This window comes from Nomascus leucogenys, chromosome 16 (genome assembly GCF_006542625.1).
Source record: "Nomascus leucogenys isolate Asia chromosome 16, Asia_NLE_v1, whole genome shotgun sequence".
NCBI lineage: Eukaryota > Metazoa > Chordata > Mammalia > Primates > Hylobatidae > Nomascus > Nomascus leucogenys.
This window is the reverse complement of record NC_044396.1, coordinates 5,907,086-5,924,988: the sequence shown is the minus strand read 5'-3', so window position 1 is coordinate 5,924,988 and position 17,903 is coordinate 5,907,086. Positions and strand designations below refer to the sequence as shown.

The following is a 17,903-nucleotide window of genomic DNA, read 5'->3' as shown; positions in this document are numbered from 1 at the left end:
CACTTAGGAATTGATCCAGTGTGACATAAGTGGTATCATTAATCTCAGGAGGGAATCTTTAGCATGTCCTTCTCTTTCAAATATGTGTCTGTTCCTTGGGCTGAGTGAGGCTCCATTTGAAGGAGGCTTATTTAGAGTTAAGATAAAGATATATCTTCAGGCCTATGCTGTTACCATCACCACACAAATAGGGTTGGAAAGTATTTTGGGTTCTGGGTACTCATGGCTTTGTAGGCTGCTTAGCCACATTCAGATAACAATTTGCAGAGCAACTTCCATATTAGACCTTTTTATGAAAAAACCCAAAATAAAAATCAGTTTAACTGAAGAAGAAGTATCCAAAAACATTCACTAAAAAGGACTACTTTTGTCCCGAGCAGGGAATACCGTCCTTGTTTTTGTTTTCTACCTTTTTTTAAGCTAATGTTAAAGACATCTTGGGCTAATGGGAACAGGGAATAATTACTGGCAAAATCAGGGATCAAGGTTCTGTTTACGTTTTGTCAAACAAATACACCTGTTTGACCTGAAGCCTCCTTGGCTTATTACAGCAATTGCTTACTGTAAGTAAGCAACAAGGTGTTTAAATTTCACACATGTGAAATACATATTATGTTGCCTAGCAGGGGCCAAGGCTCAGTCAATATTTTTTTGTAGCACAGTTCTCAGATTCTGAGCTTTACTTAACCAAAAGTTTACTTAACCAAAGGAAGCAAGTTCTTAACCTTGACGCTAGAACTGTGAGTTAGACTTTATTAGTGAACACACTTATTGGTAGTTCCTTGTTTAAGTCCATTACCACCATGTTTTTCTTGAGCTTTAACACATGCACCATTTGGCACAGTCATAGACTGATAAGCAAGGGAATATAGCAGGCAGCAGTCCCCTGGAATTACAAGCTCCTGAAGCAAAGCTCCGTAATGGGTGACAGCTTGAGCTATGGAATCATAGCTGCCTGAATTCAAAGACAGAGTCCACTGTTCACTGGCTGGTTGCCTTGGGCAATTCACTCAACCTCCTCAATCTTAAATTCCTCCTCTGGAAAATGAGTGCATAAAAACACCAACTTCATACTATTTTTTTTTTTTTTTTGAGGTGGAGTTTCGCTCTTGTTGCCCAGGCTGGAGTGCAATGGTGCGACCTTGCCTCACTGCAACCTCTGCCTCCTGGGTTCAAGCGATTCTCCTGCCTCAGCCTCCTGAGTAGGTGGGATTATAGGTGCCCATCACCATGCCTGGCTAATTTTTTGTATTTTTAGTAGAGACGGGGTTTCATCATGTTGGCCAGGCTGGTCTCGAACTGCCGACCTCAGGTGATCCACCAGCTTCGGCCTCCCAAAGTGCTGGGATTACAGGCATGAGCCACTGTGCCCAGCCCACTTTATACTTTTTAGGGCTTCAATGAGATAATCTAGTTAGTGTTAGGTGCTATCACTAACATCATCATCATCATCACTGCCTCTTAGTCTCCCAAAATACCCAGTATAGTGCCTTGCACTGTGATAAAGGGGGAACAATTTCCATTTGTTGTATAACATATTCCATCCACTGATGCATTTTAAATTTGGAATGAAATCTATCAGGATTACAGATTCAAATTCTTAAAGCTCTTCCAATGTACTTTGTTCCCATTTTGGGGGCCAGGGACAAAGTACCTTCTTAAAAATTTTCCATACTTCAACCCTAGAAAATAATCTATGTATATAAAAGTTCTTAGTATAATTCTTGGCACATCGTAGTAGACACTTGATAAAAGTTCTGAGAGATAAAAAGTAAAATGGGTTTATATTTTATGATGATTTTTAGGGGAGACATAAGCTTCAAGAAAGTGACTTGCGGCCACACACAGTGGCTCACACCTGTAATCTCAGCACTTTGGGAGGCCGAGGCAGGCGTATCATGAGGTCAGGAGATCGAGATCATCCTGGCCAACATGGTGAAACCCCGTCTCTATTAAAATACAAAAAAATACAAATTAGCCGGAAGTGGTGGCATTTGCCTGTAGTCCCAGCTACTTGGGAGGCTGAGGCAGGGGAATCGCTGAGGCAGGGGAACCCAGGAGGCGGAGGTTGCAGTGAGCCAAGATTGTGCCACTGCACTCCAGCTTGGCAACAGAGCGAGACTCCATTAAAAAAAAAAAAAGTGACTTGCCCAATGTTTAAGAAATAAGAATGTTTTTGGATACTCCTTCTTGAGTTAAACTGAATTTTATTTTGTGTTTTTTCACAAGGATGCCATTATCTTCAGTAAATGTTTTCTTGGGAAACCCTGGCAGTGGGAAATTCCTCTAGAGAGCTGCTGGTCGGCAGGTGTTTTCCACATTACTTGACTGGAGAGCTGTTGGCAGTCAGATCTCTCTGACATGGTGAACAGCAGCTCTCAACCCAGGCAGCTCTTTAGAACCGCCCCATGAGCCTTAAAAAGTGCACAAGCCCAGCCCTACTGAGCCAGATTTTTGCTTTGCGATAGCCTGGGTGGGCCCCAGGCGTCAGAATTCTTAAAATCTTTCCAAGTGTTTCTAGAGAGAGTTATAATCTAGTTCTCTCTGCTTAGCCTTCTATAATTCTATGTTTTATACATGTTTATAGATTTCAGCACACATTAAAATTCTCTCCCCTTTGTAACTTCTCTTTAAAAGGGACTTTTTTTTAACTTTGTAAAATGATAAAACATAATAGGAATTAACCAGTTTGTTCTTCTGAAGAAACATATAAGCACTTGATTTTATAGAAGAATTGCCAGAATTGTTCAGTAGCTACATCGTAGATACTGGAGTGGTAGTGACAGCTTTTTCGTTTTATACAATCAAAGCAACGACCTGTTTTTTTCCCTTTCCCAAGTAAGTTAACACAATGACTCTTGATCAGATGATTTATCTGTTTGAAATTTACAAAGTGATGGCTTGAGTTTCATATATTGTAATACTAATAACATAAATGATGTAGAGAGGTAGTAAAAATAATAATATTAGTAATAATAATGTCTTTGTTCATCATGTCCTTGTACATCACATGTTCAAAACAAGTGGTGTTTGAGCCTGCTGAGATATGAAATTTAAAAGAAAGACTATGTAACCCTAATGCTTATGTGTTAGATAGCTTGGGTTGAATATTCAAATAATTCATCTGGTACCTGCTGCAGATTCTGTGGTGGTGCACCAGTCATTTCTTAAAATAACCCTAACCATATGTGGCAATTGAAAGACGTGTGTAAGAGGTCCCTAGGAGCCCCTAAGGGAATGGTGAAGACCCCACAAATAGAGAAAACAAGGAAAAATAGCAAGTAAAACCCTCCTCCCCATCATGGTTCTATCTTCAGTTTCCTACCTCAGAGACAGGACTTTTTGGTTCAGTCTTGGAAGATCTACTAAGTTCTTTTTTTCAAAACGTAAATGATCCACTTTGCAATGCTTTTACAATACATTTGGTGCATTCTGAATCAAGGAATTGTTTAATGGGCTTACCATGAGTTATTTCCTTTTACAAACATCGTTTGAAACTCACCATTTCTAGAAAGCCTCACCTGGTTACGTGGAATATGATCCCATTGATCTCTGGCTGTATGTTTTGATATCAGAAGCCATATGCTTATAGGCATGTAATGACATCCTATGTATGAGAGCACACATCAGAATGTCCCTTTAATTTCTCCGACTTAAGCACGTGGGACCTTTGAGCATGCTCTTCCACCTGCTTGGAATATATTTGCTACTACCAGCAACTCCTTTATCTAGTTCTTTTCAGATCTCTGCCCAGTTGTTTTTGTTCAGGGAAGCTTTCTCTAATCTTCCTCTGTTCACTGATTTTATGTTCTTGTAGCATCTCTCCAAGGTCTCACTTTTCCACTTTTTTGAGTGACCATTTGATTGCTCACTGCCTGTCTTGGAAGGCTGTGACTCTTTGACTCACACTCCCAGGCTCTGTGTTGACTTTTGTTTATCAGTATTTTTCTAGCAGTTAGTCCAGTGTTTGAATTCAATAGGTGACTAATTGTTGAATGAATACTGCACTTTCTGTTTGAAACTCAGCTACAGTTCCACTTTGCTGAAGAGTTCTGCACTACTTAACTTTTTGAAACTAATGTTCTACGTAATACTTTAAAATAAAGATTAATGGTTAAGGAGAGTGATTAATTGTGCAAAAAGAATGACTTTTACTAAAAGTATTTCTTATTAGACTAAATTTGAAACATAAAGTAAAACATACATTTTTAAAAAGCTACCCATAAGCTCACCATATTTACACAGCAACTATTTTTATTTCATCAAAGGACACTGTCCTTAAGCTGAAGTGATGCTGAAACTTGGGTATTTCGTTCTAAATTTGTTTGTGTTTCTTCTTCTTCTTCTTCTTCTTCTTCTTCTTCTTCTTCTTCTTCTTCTTCTTCCTCTTCTTCTTCTTCTTCCTCTTCTTCTTCCTCTTCTTCTTCTTCTTCCTCTTCCTTTTCCTCCTCCTCCTCCTCCTCCACCTCCCCTCTCTCCTCCCCCTCCCCCCCACCCCTCTTGCTCTTCTTCTTCTTCCCCTCCTCCTCCTCCTCTTCTTCCTCCTCCTCCTCCTTCTTCTTCTTCTTTTCTTCTTTCTTCTTTCTTCTTCTTCTTTCTTCTTCTTCCTCTTCTGTGATAATGGGCAGCTTCATAAACTCTGGCTGGAAATCCGAAGGTATCTAAAAAACCAATGCCCCTAGAGGCGAGAGTGCTCTGAATCATTCACACAAAATTGCCTGAAGCTGGGCTACTTGTCTTGGTAAACAGCACATTTAAACTACTCCTTCAGCCTCCAGGACCCCACTGTGCCAAATTCAGGAATAAAACCCGTCTCATGTAAAACTTTTTTAGTCTGGAGGATCTTACTCTAAATCATAGGAATTGTTGTCTCACTAGACTTTTTAATGTCTGTGAGAGTATGGACATTAGCAAGAGATGCCTTAACTCTTAAAACCACCTCAGTCAGTACTGTGACTCAATGCCTCTTAACTAGACGAGGGTTAAATATGCAGATTTGAAAATATTGGGTTAATAAATAGTGAGCAGTTAAAGTTTCCCCCTTATTAATGTTGCATGTTCTTTCCAGTAATTTTAAATCAACTGATCAGTACTAGCCTTAGACCAAAAAGAAAACGAAGTTTGAAGGAACCCACTTCACATGTAAGGAGATGAGCTTATTTCCTTAATGGAGAGTCCTGGTGGAGACGCTGGAGGCAGTTCCTCAGTGGTGTTTGGTTGAACCAAGCACCAGTCGACAAAGGATCAAAAGTGGGCTGCGGCATATATTTGGGTATCAGTGTATCAGTGGATGCCTTGTAATTGCAAGCTTTACGGTCATGCATGTTTCATTCTCTCTTTGTTGTGTTTTCCAGAGGGATAACCAATTGGCTGGCAAAGTAACAAATGAACAGTAACCTGACTCTATTGACCCGCTTAACCCTGCATGGGGGGGAAGGATGGAAAGGAGCAGCTGTTTGCTTTGAAACAGTGCAACAGGTATGAATAGCAGCTTTTGCTGTTGCCTTCTTTTATTTCCTTGCACATCTATTTCCAGACCAGTTGAAAACAGCAAGTTGTTCCTGTTTGCGGACACAGAATCGGGGTTCCGGGTTCCAGGAACAGGTATTATGGTTTACTAGTAACATTCTGACTTGCCCCATCTTCAGGTTGCCATTTATATAGGGATTAGTGCAATGAAAAGACCCTTTTTTTTTTTTTTTTTTGAGATGGGGTCTCACTCTGTCACCCAGGCTGGAGTACAGTGGAGCCATCTCGGATCACTGCAACCTCTGCCTCCCAGGTTAGAGTGATTCTCCTGCCTCAGCCTGCTGAGTAGCTGGGATTACAGGCACCCGCTACCACAGCTAATTTTTGTATTTTTAGTAGAGACAGGGTTTCACCATGTTGGCCAGGCTGGTCTGGAACTCCTGACCTCAGGTGATCCACCCGCATTGGCCTCCCAAAGAGCTAGGATTACACGTGTGAGCCCAGCTGAGACCATTGTTTTCAAATAGCAAATAAGTAATCCTGCTAGGAAGAATTATTACTTTTAAACATAGGATTTGCATTTTGGAAGTGCATTTAGCTTTAAGATATATTATTTGGGCGTATGGGAATTTTGCTCCACTAAATGAATTTCTATGAACAAATCATAGAAGTAATGACAAAACGGCAAAGCTTGTTGATTTCCCCCAGTGAATGCCATGGAAAGTGTGTTTGCTGTGTTTAATGATCTAATCTGCTCTGCCCACATTCATTTTCTCAGTTGTGAAGGGACCCTGCCAAGAAAGGCATAGTTTGACTTTTTCTATTTTTTCAAACTTCACATAATAGATATAGGTGAAGCTTCTTTTGCTTCAAAATGAAGATTTCATTTCAACATGAAAAATTTAGAACCGCACTCTTAGGACCCCTGGAATTAGAATCTTCAAAATTTTTGTTAATTATGAGTCAGTGCCTATTGTCATTGGGGGGGGGTTGGACCTTCTTTCAGTTATATCCATTATCAAGAGGCACATGAGCAGTACCTGGTTTGGTAGTCACTCTATAGAGGTCAATGCTTTTTGTAATATTAATGGCTTTGTCGTGCAGCTAGAAAGTAATTTTAAGTTCAGAAGATTAAGTATCATGTACTAGATGTTCAAAATTAAATCACTTAATGACTTCTCGACAAGATTTTTCTTCCCATTGGATGCCTGATAGATGAGGGACTATGAATAAATCATAAAGACTTGAAATTTGCATAGGAATATTATAATTCAAAAGGTTACAGAAAAAGGAGTTTTAAAAGTTGCATTTTATATAAGGAATTTAAAAAGGTTATGGGCCCACTATTTAAGGTTACTTAAGGAAGAGTTTTTATGTTATTATGTTATGAGGACATAACATCTTTACAGCCGTTAAAGGTTTCAATGTGTTACTCTATGGAATCTGAAACTAAATATCATAGAAATCAATAATATATGAGGAATCTGGTTTCTAGCTTAACAAGGAGGCATAAAATGTAGTGTGTTGTTGCTGCTTGAGGCACAAAGCAGCTTTATGGTTTTTTGGTTCCCTTATGTTTCTTTTTTTTTTTTTCTTTTGAGACGGAGTCTCGCTCTGTCGCCCAGGCTGGAGTGCAGTGGTGTGATCTCGGCTCACTGCAAGCTCCGCCTCCCGGGTTCACGCCATTCTCCTGCCTCAGCCTCTCCGAGTAGCTGGGACTACAGGCGCCCGCCACCACGCCCGGCTAATTTTTTGTATTTTTAGTAGAGACGGGGTTTCACCGTGGTCTCCATCTCCTGACCTCGTGATCCGCCTGCCTCGGCCTCCCAAAGTGCTGGGATTACAAGCGTGAGCCACCGCGCCCGGCTGGTTCCCTTATGCTTCAGTGTGTAGAGTCAGCCAACTACTTCCCACATTGACCAAATATCTTTTGCTTGCATTTTAACATAATGCAAATGGACTTTTTAAAAAAGTTTCTTCATTAAACGATGTTGTCTGTCTGAAAGGCAATATTTGGGAATAGGGCAAAAAAAGATGAAACAGACAATAAACACTCTATACTACCCATTCTGAACATTGATCAATGAATATTATAAAACAAGTTGGCTACTGGAATTTTGTTTAGTGGGAATAGATTATAATGTGATTCAATTTTTAAATGAAGTGATGATTGGAAAAAACATTATAAACCAAAGAATTAGCTAGCTACTGTGTCTTCCCAGGTGTGAGTTTCTGTGTATGGAAACTCTTTGAGAAATGGAATCTGCCCTTTTTTTTCCATACTAGAAAAGGGAGGGTAGAGAAGCAAAGGCCTGGGACAGGGAAAGGCAGGCTCCAGGCTGTTTCCAGGACTGTTCTCTGGAAGTGGCTGGGAGCAGCCCCTGCCTGAGCCCATTTCTCTTTTTCCACACCTGGGATAATTTTGAAGGAGGGAGCCTTGGAGAAAACCATCCTCAAAGGGCACCAGAGGGCTTTGCAGGCTCCCCAGGGCTGCTTTCCTCACACTGGAAAAGACACTGGACAGGATTCAGGTATCCTCAACTCCAGAAACCTCGGAGTCTTCCTCTAAGTCTAACATTAGACTGCTTTGCTCAAAGACATTGGTGTACCCAGTGAAAGTGCTGCCCAGCGCCAAACCTAACATGCCCCCATCCTGTCACCACCCAGTCAGCTAGGAAAATAAGAACCAGGAGTTTGGGAATGGAGAGGAGAGAGTGGTTTTTCATAGGTGGTAGGAGCATGCTTAACCAGACTAGAAACGCTCAGGGCTGTGGCTCATGTGGTTCCTGTAGCCCTGAGCCACAGGGCTGCCTGGAGATCCTCAGAAGATTTTGACCCGGAAGCCAGGAATCTTCTTTCCTGTGTGGCTTACCAACTGGGCTCCCTGCAGGAGTTCTGAAATTCTTGCATAACCCACACATTTCTCTACTTCCAGATAACTCTACTTTCCTAACTAACTCCTTCAGGAGTTCCCTCAGTCCACGTGCAGGCTCAGTGGCTGCGCAGAGGGAAAACACTTGCCACCGTAGCCCTTAGATCCCACTGTGCCTTCCTGTGGCCCCTCACTCTGGACAGAGCTGCAGAGCCCCTCACATCCTGTAGCTGGACACAGTGCAAGGCTGCTTCGGTTCAGTGTCACCACTATTCAGAGTTCTTGTGAGGATTAGATTAGATACTAGAAATTGTAAATTGTAATTGTAATTGTAAATTGTAAATTGTAAAGTATCTTAGAAATGTCAAGTGTTATTCAATATGACACTCTAGTAAGAACATGGGCTTTAGAACCAGATAGCTCTAAATTCAAAACTTGCCTGTGTGAACCTGGGCAAGTTGCTTTACTTCTGGGAGACTCACTCCTCTCATCCATAAAATGAGAGTGCAAAGCAGAGAGGTACATGCCCGCTGCCGCTCGGGGACTACAGGCCGCTTGTCTTCTAAGAGACTTCATATGACAGCATTCATCACCATATCATGAACTTACTGTGGTCAAAATAGTGAAAGGCTCTCCAGTTCTCAGCCTTGGAAGCTCAACCAGCTGAGATGGTGGCAGCCAGAGAGCAGGGCCTTGATGAAGGCCACACTCCCTGCAGCCACGTTCTCTGGATGGCACAGAAACTTTGGATGTCTATTATTTTATGAAGGGAAACAGCTATCCTTGGATGAAGACCACTTGTGTCAACATGACCAATTCATGCCCTCCTTGTGGGTGGGTCTCAGGGCAAGACAAATCATCAACAGATTCCAATTTATTCATTTACCAGGAGATAAAATTGTCCCTGAGACCAGTGAAAAGAACTGAATCCATGTAACCAGTGCATTCTCTTCCTTGAGGAAGACTTATGTAGGATGCCAGATAATAACCAGAAGGAGACTTGACAGCATGGAGTTAGATGAGTCCAATGTTTAACAATGAGGGCCGAAATTGCTGGATGGGCTTCTCTCAAGAGCAACTGCCTGGCCAATGGGGCCTGAGTCCTTTCCCTCCTTCCTTGCAATAGCGCTTGGATGGCCCAGCTAGCATTGGCCTCTGCATTTGTTTTTCTCTGCCTGCCCATGTCTGCTCATCCTCCTGAATAACCGACACAAGAAGAACCTGACACTGTCAGTTATGATTATGCAGTTAATCAGGTTCTATCAGGTCTTGCAGGCCCAGGAGCCATTTATCTCTTTCAGATGATTTTATAAGATAGCTTTTTCCTGATCCAGCATGCACTGATCTCCCATTTTAACTCTCAGAAAACCATTTTATTTCTCTTACTCCTAAGCTTTTGGGGGTTCCTCTCTGATGCCCCCAAGTACTGATAACAGGATTAAATGATACAACATATGAAAGTTGTCTTTCTGGTGCATAGAAGGGGCTCAGTAAAGCCTAATTCCCTGTTCTCCTTCCCTTTCATGCAATATGACAGCTCTTAAGACTTTCATGGAACATAGCCCTGTGCTGTGTCACTTGTGTTTCAAAGATTAATAGAAAATAGGATTCCAGCCCCTGAGGAGCTCAGAGTATGGTGGTGCAGGGACATTTAAGTGAATAATGTTTTGTTGAGCATAAAAACCCTGTTATTGCCAGGCCCACTAGCTGTGGGAATAAATGTGGCCTTCCTGGTATTCATGTATTCATTTTGCTATGCTGCTAGACCTCACCTGTACAAATACAGGGCGCTACCTCCTGCAGAATCCTCCCAAAGATGTGCCAGTGCTCAGGGAGAGTTGCAGAGAAGAGCTTTAGTCTCCGCCTTTATCACCATTATCTCTATTAGCATTAGTCCACACCATGCCCATTTTTAAATTTGAATCAATGATGTTTTCTTTACTCCAGCTAAAGTATATGCAAAGCAACCTGAAGGCCCCCCACACCCCCCCACCCAGCTGCTCACCCTTACTCTTCCTGCCCCTTGCTGGTATTCTTTCCCACATTGTGATTCTGGAGCTTCCAAACACCCCAAATATTTCTGAGTATCCCTAGGGGGTATTGCAAATGTTTTCTGAAATGACTCTGGGCCTTCTGCCACCAGCCCTTCTCCTATCGGGCCTGGGGTAGGGGGAAGGGGCAGGCAGCAGTGTCCCCTGACTTTCTGCCACGTTCTCTGTCGCTACTTTCTTTGTAGGAAAATGCTGGCCCAGCCTGACCTGGGTGCTGCCTCTCCCTATGAAACGGTTTCAAAGTTGCAGATCTTTGTTCCCTTTAGTCTTTAGAGAGGGCTCATGCAAACGTCTCTTCAGTCTCTAAGTTATCCCCCAGAGGAGCTCAGAAACACATTCTTAGGTAGGGCAGGGGACCAATGGGCATCATCTGGTCTAGACTCCCCTCATTTTCTCTCTGAGCTAGATCCCAATCAAAATTTCCTCCTTCCTCTTTCAGCCCCCAAAGCCAGAAGTCCTATTTCATGTTGACACATGCAAATAGATGACCAAGAGAGTCACTGGCCACCAAGGCCATACAGATCTGAGGTTAGACTTAGATAGAAGGGCAATAATAGAAAAATATGAACCAAGTTCTATTACAGAAGCAAGTGGTAGTATTGCTTTCAGTTCAGGCTTCACCTTTTCTGCGAGGCCATCCCTCCCACTCTCACTCAAGTTAAGCACTTGCTCTTGAATCACCCAGCGGACATTTGCCAAATACCTAACATGTGCCAAATACAAAGCGAGGCCTCTAATGGCATGGTTCCCAAGCAGAATCCTGTCCTCTAGGAGATCCCTCGTCTGTTTGATCTCTCTACTTGGTACTTCTCTGACCCTGAACATGGGGTTCATTTTTAGCTTATACATTTGGATCCCATATTAGTCTGCAACCTCTCTGAAGACCTAGCCCACACTTTAGGCTTCTGAATAAATACTGTCATCTGAATAACAACATTTTGGTCAATGTCAGACTACATATACAATGGTAGTCCTGGAAGATTGTAATGGAGTTGAAGAATTACTATTGCCTAGTGACATCATAGCTGTCATAATGTAGTGTGACACATGACTCATGTCTGTGACAATGCTGGTGTAAACAAACCTACTGCATTGCCTGTTATATAGAAGTGTACAATGACCCAGGCCTTCACATTCACTCATCCCTTACTCACTGACTCGGAACAACTTCCATTCCTTTGAGCTCCATTTGTGGCAAGTGCCCTAGACAGGTGTACCAATTTTTATCTTTTATACCACATTTTTACTGTACCTTTTCTGTGTTTAGGTGTTAAAAAGTTGCCCACAATATTCAGTACAGTAACACACTGTACAGGTTTGTAGTCTAGAAGCAATAGGCTATACCATATAGCCTTGGTGTGTAGTAGGCTCTACTATCTAGGTTTGTGTAAATACACTCTGTGATGTTCACACAATGACAAAATCCCCTAAAGATGCATTTCTCGGAAAATAGCCTCATCGTTAAGTGGTGCATAACTGTAATTGAATTGTCGGCTGTGGGTGTTATCATTATCCGTGTAGTAGATTATCTTCAGTAACCTGTATATCTCTTTCCTGGATTAGTGACAGCAAGATCCAAGTAGGAAGCAATCAAAGTGAGTGAGTCATAGGGCACGATGCTCACAAGCATGAAAATTATGCTTCTCTGTGCCTTGTTAAAATTGATTTTACAACTATCTGTTGATTTATGGGAGTCATGACATCTCTCTTATTTTATGACATAGATGATGAAGAGGAAATACATTTTTCCCTCAAATTGAAACTATCGAAATGGTTTCTTTTGGATGTTGCATATAGAGAAAAATCGATAAAGCAGACATAACTCTTCTTATCTGTACTAGAAATGTCAACACAATACATTTGAATCTGCTGGGTTTGAATATCTTAGTTTATCACTGTTATTTTCCCAAAGTATTCTTTCCCAAGTACCCAGAAGCCACATTCAACTTAAAGGCAGAGTAAGTGCAGTGGTTTAAGAAACATCCACAACAGTTAGTCTGGCTTGGTGATGCTCAGGGAGCTGCCACTGGTGTTTAACTGAGAGAGTATAATAGCACTTAGGAGTCCCGAAACACACAAGAAAAAATATGCGTGTACATTTGTACATGGAGAGGAATTTTACTGGCTCAATCCAAGGAAGGGTTGATAGACAAGCTGTTGTAGGGTAAGAGTTGCAGGTGGATCCAAGAACAACCGGAGCCAGGAACTGAACCCCACTGAGGCTCTCACTCTCTTTCACCCTCTCTTAATTCAGGCCAGCCAACAACACCGAAGTGTTCAATTGTATAGGTTTCACCATCTGAGAGATAGTTCTATATTTCTAAAATCCTAGGGAAGGATTCTAATCGGTCTGGCTTGGGTCAGGTACTTCCTCCTAGTGGAATAACTGAGATCAGGTAAGGCTGAGGCAGGTCTCAGGAAAAGCACAAGTTGCAGTGGGGACCTATGCACTCCCCAGAAAAAGAAAAGTTAAATGGCTAATAGGAAAATTATCTACGACTATGATCTCTGGCCAGAACACCCCAAAAGGCACTTGTTAAGATGGCCTAGATGGCTTCTAGCTCTATATTCTGTAGTCCTAGGATTTGAATTATTATGTTGATTTGTTTATTTGACAAATAAAAATTGTGTATATTTATGGTGTACAGTGTGATGTTTTGACTTATGCGTACATACATGGTGGAATGGTTAAGGTAAGCTAATTAGCATACACATTAGCTCATTTCTCATTTTGTTGTGTGGTGAGAACACTTAAAATCTACTCTCCTAGGGATTTTCACATACATGTATAATATATTGTTATTGACTATTGTCACCAAGTTGTACAACAGATTTCTTGAACTTATTCCTCCTATTTAACTGAAATTTAGTATAATTTGGACAACATCCCCCAGCCACTGCTTGCCCCATATCCACCACTTCCATTGCTGGCTAAATTTGGAAAATATATGAAAAAGAAGTTAAGCAAATTCCAGAAAAAATGAAAGACCAAAAAGCTCTACATTTGCCTGGCCTGTGAGGATTGATTCTCAACGATTCTGAATTCACTGGGTGTTTAGATGACATTTTGCTTCTATTTAACCGTGTGGACAAAGCCCTGTTCCATTTGCATGGGTGCCTGTAGTCTTTAACACCCTGATTCAGAGCTCTGCTTTTGGCTCTCCTAACCCTTTTCTCCCCTCTTTTTGTAGTTGGTACACAAATATTCTTCAAATTGTCATTTTACAAAAGGTCAAAAATGAGCTGTCTTCCCCTTTAGAGAGTGGTAAGTAGTGTGCATAACCTTCATGGCTATTTTCTCCCCTTTAGTTTTGCAGCCTTAGAAAATGGCATGTAACATACCTAACCAAAGACAGCGGACTCTGTCAACAACAGGAGAAGCTCTATACGAAATTCTTGGTCTGCATAAGGGAGCATCAAATGAAGAAATTAAGAAAACCTACAGGTACAGATTTCAATGGTGACATTTCTTGTGCTACTAGTGAGTTATTTTGTGACTGGCAGGTGCCTCCATTAAAGACATAAGCTTCTCGCCATTACCAGGTAATCCAAATTTTAGATCTAATGTTCCTTGCTCTACAACGTAGCAGTTAGGAGTGGACAGGCATGACAGTGATTTTATGAAAGAACTCACTGATGACGCTGGGCCTTAGGAAAGGGCAGCCTGTGTCTTAGACCTGCGGTGAGAGAGAGTGAGAGAGAGAGAGAGAGAGAGAGAGAGAAATGAGTGAACCAACCACAACCAACCGCTGTCATTTTTTTTTTCTTTCTTTGATAGAGTCTTGCTCTGTCACCCAGGCTGGAGTGCAGTGGTGCAATCTTGGCTCACTGCAACCTCCGCCTCCCAGGTTCAAGCGATTCTCTGCTTCAGCCTCCCGAGTAGCTGGGACTACAGACACGTGCCACGACGCCCAGCTAATTTTTTTTTTTTTTTTTTTTTTTTTTAGTAGAGACGGGGTTTCACCATGTTGGCCAGGCTGGTCTCGAACTCCTGACCTCAGGTGATCTGCCCACCTCGGCCTCCCAAAGTGCTAGGATTACAGGCATGAGCCACCACGCCCTGCCAATCGCTGTCATTTAACCCATCTGATATAGCATCACTGAGTCAGGTAGAGGAATTCTTTTTTAATAAAAGGAGTTTGCTGCATTTGTAAGCTATACTTCTCAAGCCCTTAATTTTGATCTTTTATAGTCTAGTTCCAAGTTAGCTATTTTTGGAAAACTTTGAAATGTCTTTTTTATTTTACGTATCCAAGGAATAAAAAAATATTGAGGGAGAAATGCCACTACTACAACCCAAACATATGAGAGAAGGTGTTTGAAAATTAAAGGCAAAGGGACAAATCCCCAACTCAAAACACAAAAAAATCATCTTCTTCTACACTGAAGTCTAGAAAGGCCTCTCAGTGACAGAAGAAGCACTGGTTTGGGGCTTCCTACTCCAGGAGACTTTCTGCACTGGTGCTGTAGTATGTCAGTCCTCCAAGAATTCCATGATGAGTTTAATGAATTTCTCAAAACTCTGATATTTGTCCCACCTGTAAGGCATGTAGCCTGTCTGATACTTGTCTTGACAGTATTTTGGGACCTCTTAGGGCATTTTGAGGTATTTAACTGTCTCTTGGCTAGTTGGAGGAAAAAAGATGTGTGGACCTTAACCACCTTCTGGACAGGGGAGCTGCTTTCAGAGAGAGAAAATCTTTCCAAGAGAGTGTTTGTTTGTTTGTTTGCTTGTTTGTTTAGAGCTAGGGCCTCACTTCTGTCACCCAGGCTGGAGTGCAGTGGTCTGATCATAGCTCACTGCAGCCTCAAACTCCTGGGCTCAAGCAATCCTTCCGCCTCAGCCTCCTGAGTAGCTAGGACTTCAGGCTAGCTACTCAGGCTATCAGGACCACCATGCCTAACTAATTTTTTTAAATTACTTTTTTAAAAAGATGAGATCTTGCTTTATTGTCCAGGCTGGTCTTGAACCCCTGACTTCAAGTAATCCTCCCATCTTGGCCTCCCAAAGTGCCAGGAGAGCTTTGACAATTTCACATTGAAGTCTAAATTTGCTAAGACTCAGGCTCTTTCTTACATATAGTTTTAAGTGGATGAAACAACCAGAAACTTTTGACTTGTGATACTCTACCCTGAAGGACATGGTGATAACAGAAATAGTGGAATAATTTGTGCTTGTAAACATTTAAGATTCACCTGTGGGTTTTGGTGACTGATGATTAAACTGTTTTCCAACTTGCAAAAAAAAATATTGAGCACAAAATTAATTTGCTTATTGTAGAAAATTTGCAAATTACCAGAAATGAAGGCAATAACATTTATGCATAATCCTACCTCTAGTAATAATTATCATTAATATTTTGTTTCCCTCCAGTCTTTTTTTTTTTTTTTCTATCTAGAAAAGACATTTTAAAATCAGGTTGTATTAGTCTCTATTCTTCAGCTACCTCTTTTTTTTTGAGATGGAGTTTCACTCTTGTTGCCCAGGCTAGAGTGCAATGGCACGATCTCGGGTCACCGCAACCTCCGTCTCCCGGGTTCAAGCAATTCTCCTGCCTCAGCCTCCCAAGTAGCTGGGATTACAGGTGCCTGTCACCATGCCTGGCTAATTTTGTATTTTTAGTAGAGACGGGGTTTCTCCGTGTTGGTCAGGCTGGTCTTGAACTCCTGACCTCAGGTGATCCTCCCGCCTTGGCTTCCCAAAGTGCTGGGATTACAGGCGTGAGCCACCGCGCCTGGCCTACTACCCCCCACTTTTTTTTTTTTTTACAAGGTCTTATCATGAAAATATCTTGATGTTATTAAATAGTCTGATTTTTAACAGCTGCGGCCTACAGTTATTCTGTAATTTATTTAGTCACGTTGCAAGTTGTTATTGAACATGTAAGTTCTTTTACTTATTCCTTATACTTAATATACATATATTATAACACATATTTTCAATTACTTATTTTCTTATGAGGTATAAAGCTCTGCCTTTACGGGAAAAAAATAATCAAAATATAAATAAATTTTCAGATTTTAATCAGTTATTTCTTGATTTAGTCTTGAATTAGGTTTTTTAAACCTATGTCCTTTTTCTTACTGTACAGAAGTTTAAAATTAGGCAAATTTGTTAGTCATTTATGACCTTCGTTTTACCTATTATGGTTAAAAGACCTCTCGCAATGACAACACTATAAAAATATTCACCTTATCTTCTTCTAGCACATTTGTGATTTTGCTTTGACACTAAATCTTGATCCAATTGGAGTTTATTTTGACATAAGGAATGAGGTAGAATTCCAGATCTAATTTTTTTCCAAATCCTTAGCCCACTAATACTTATTGAGTCTTTATTTTTGTCTATTAATGGGAAATTCTTTGGGTTTGGATTGGAAACTTCACCATGTGGCAAATTGCAGGAACTGAAATGCCTTTAAGAAGCATGTTTTGAAGAAAAAAATGACAATGGTGCGAACTGCAATTTGGAACCAAATAGTTACATGAAAATGGTAGAGTCTGATAAAAGTCAATATCAATCTTCTAGTTTATATTTCCCTTAAGGTGCTAGGGAGAGAAAAGTCTTTGCTGTTCCATTTTACCCTAGACCTATCCAGAGGAGTGTGCCTGGGAGCTGCCCACACCTGTTGGTGGATGCCCTTGGCTGAAGATCACTGAATCTGACTGAAGGCTTCAGGCTGGGACACTGTGCTGGGGTAGGGGATGTGGGAAGGAATGCCATAATTGCATTGTCAGTTAATTAATTTTTGTAATACCTACAAAAATGCTCCCCAAAATGGGGAGGGAAAAAAGTGACATCCAACTTCCTTGTAATTTTTAAAATCCACTTTACCTTACAAATGTGACTCTTAATTGTCTTTATTAATTTTGTAAGTTAAAATTTCAGGTCATATGTTAATTAAGGCATTAATTATGCTGAGTTGTTTGCAAGTTTAATAATGACAACATAAAGTCTATTCATGTAATTAGTGTCTTGCTATTAATTTTAATGTCATGCAAATATTATTTTTTCAGGTGATTAGGGTACTAGTATGCTGCCAAAAGCATCTACTTCTCCCTAAATTACACATTTGTATTCTGCAAGCTATTCAAAATGTATGAACAAGCTGGAAATCCACTGAGAATATTATTCTTATATTGTGGGATCTGGATCAAAGTAGTCACAATATAGTGAAATTAAAAGTCAGTGAAATTTAATAAAATTACCAGCTGTTGAATCCATACACCACTTGGCCACTGTTAAAATATTTGGCTGTGCTCTTGAAAACAAGGCTGAGTTAGAAGACTTCTTTCTTTTTTTGCATTTTATTTTTAAAGAGATAATCTTTCATTTGATTAAAATGAAAACAGGTATATAAAAAAGTCTTTCTCTTACCTCATACCCCCCAAGTCACTTCCCCAGGGGAAACAATATTATCCATTCTTTGTATACCCTTCTAGAGAGATCTTATGTCTAAATAAGCATATATAGGCTGGGCATGGTGGCTCACACCTGTAATCCCAGCACT

General features: G+C 40.9%; 1 protein-coding gene across 2 annotated transcripts in view; it reads left to right on the top strand.

Annotated features, from left to right (window-relative positions):
* The window catches only part of DNAJC5B (DnaJ heat shock protein family (Hsp40) member C5 beta), an 85,803-nt gene that overhangs the window by 21,791 nt on the left and 46,109 nt on the right, over positions 1-17,903 (top strand). For both annotated transcript variants that reach the window (XM_030795260.1, XM_003274810.4), the window contains exons 2-3: positions 5,355-5,478; positions 13,702-13,837. In XM_030795260.1, the coding sequence (XP_030651120.1) occupies positions 13,719-13,837 (119 nt within the window). In that variant the 5' untranslated portion in view covers positions 5,355-5,478; positions 13,702-13,718. The remainder of the gene's footprint in view (positions 1-5,354; positions 5,479-13,701; positions 13,838-17,903) is intronic.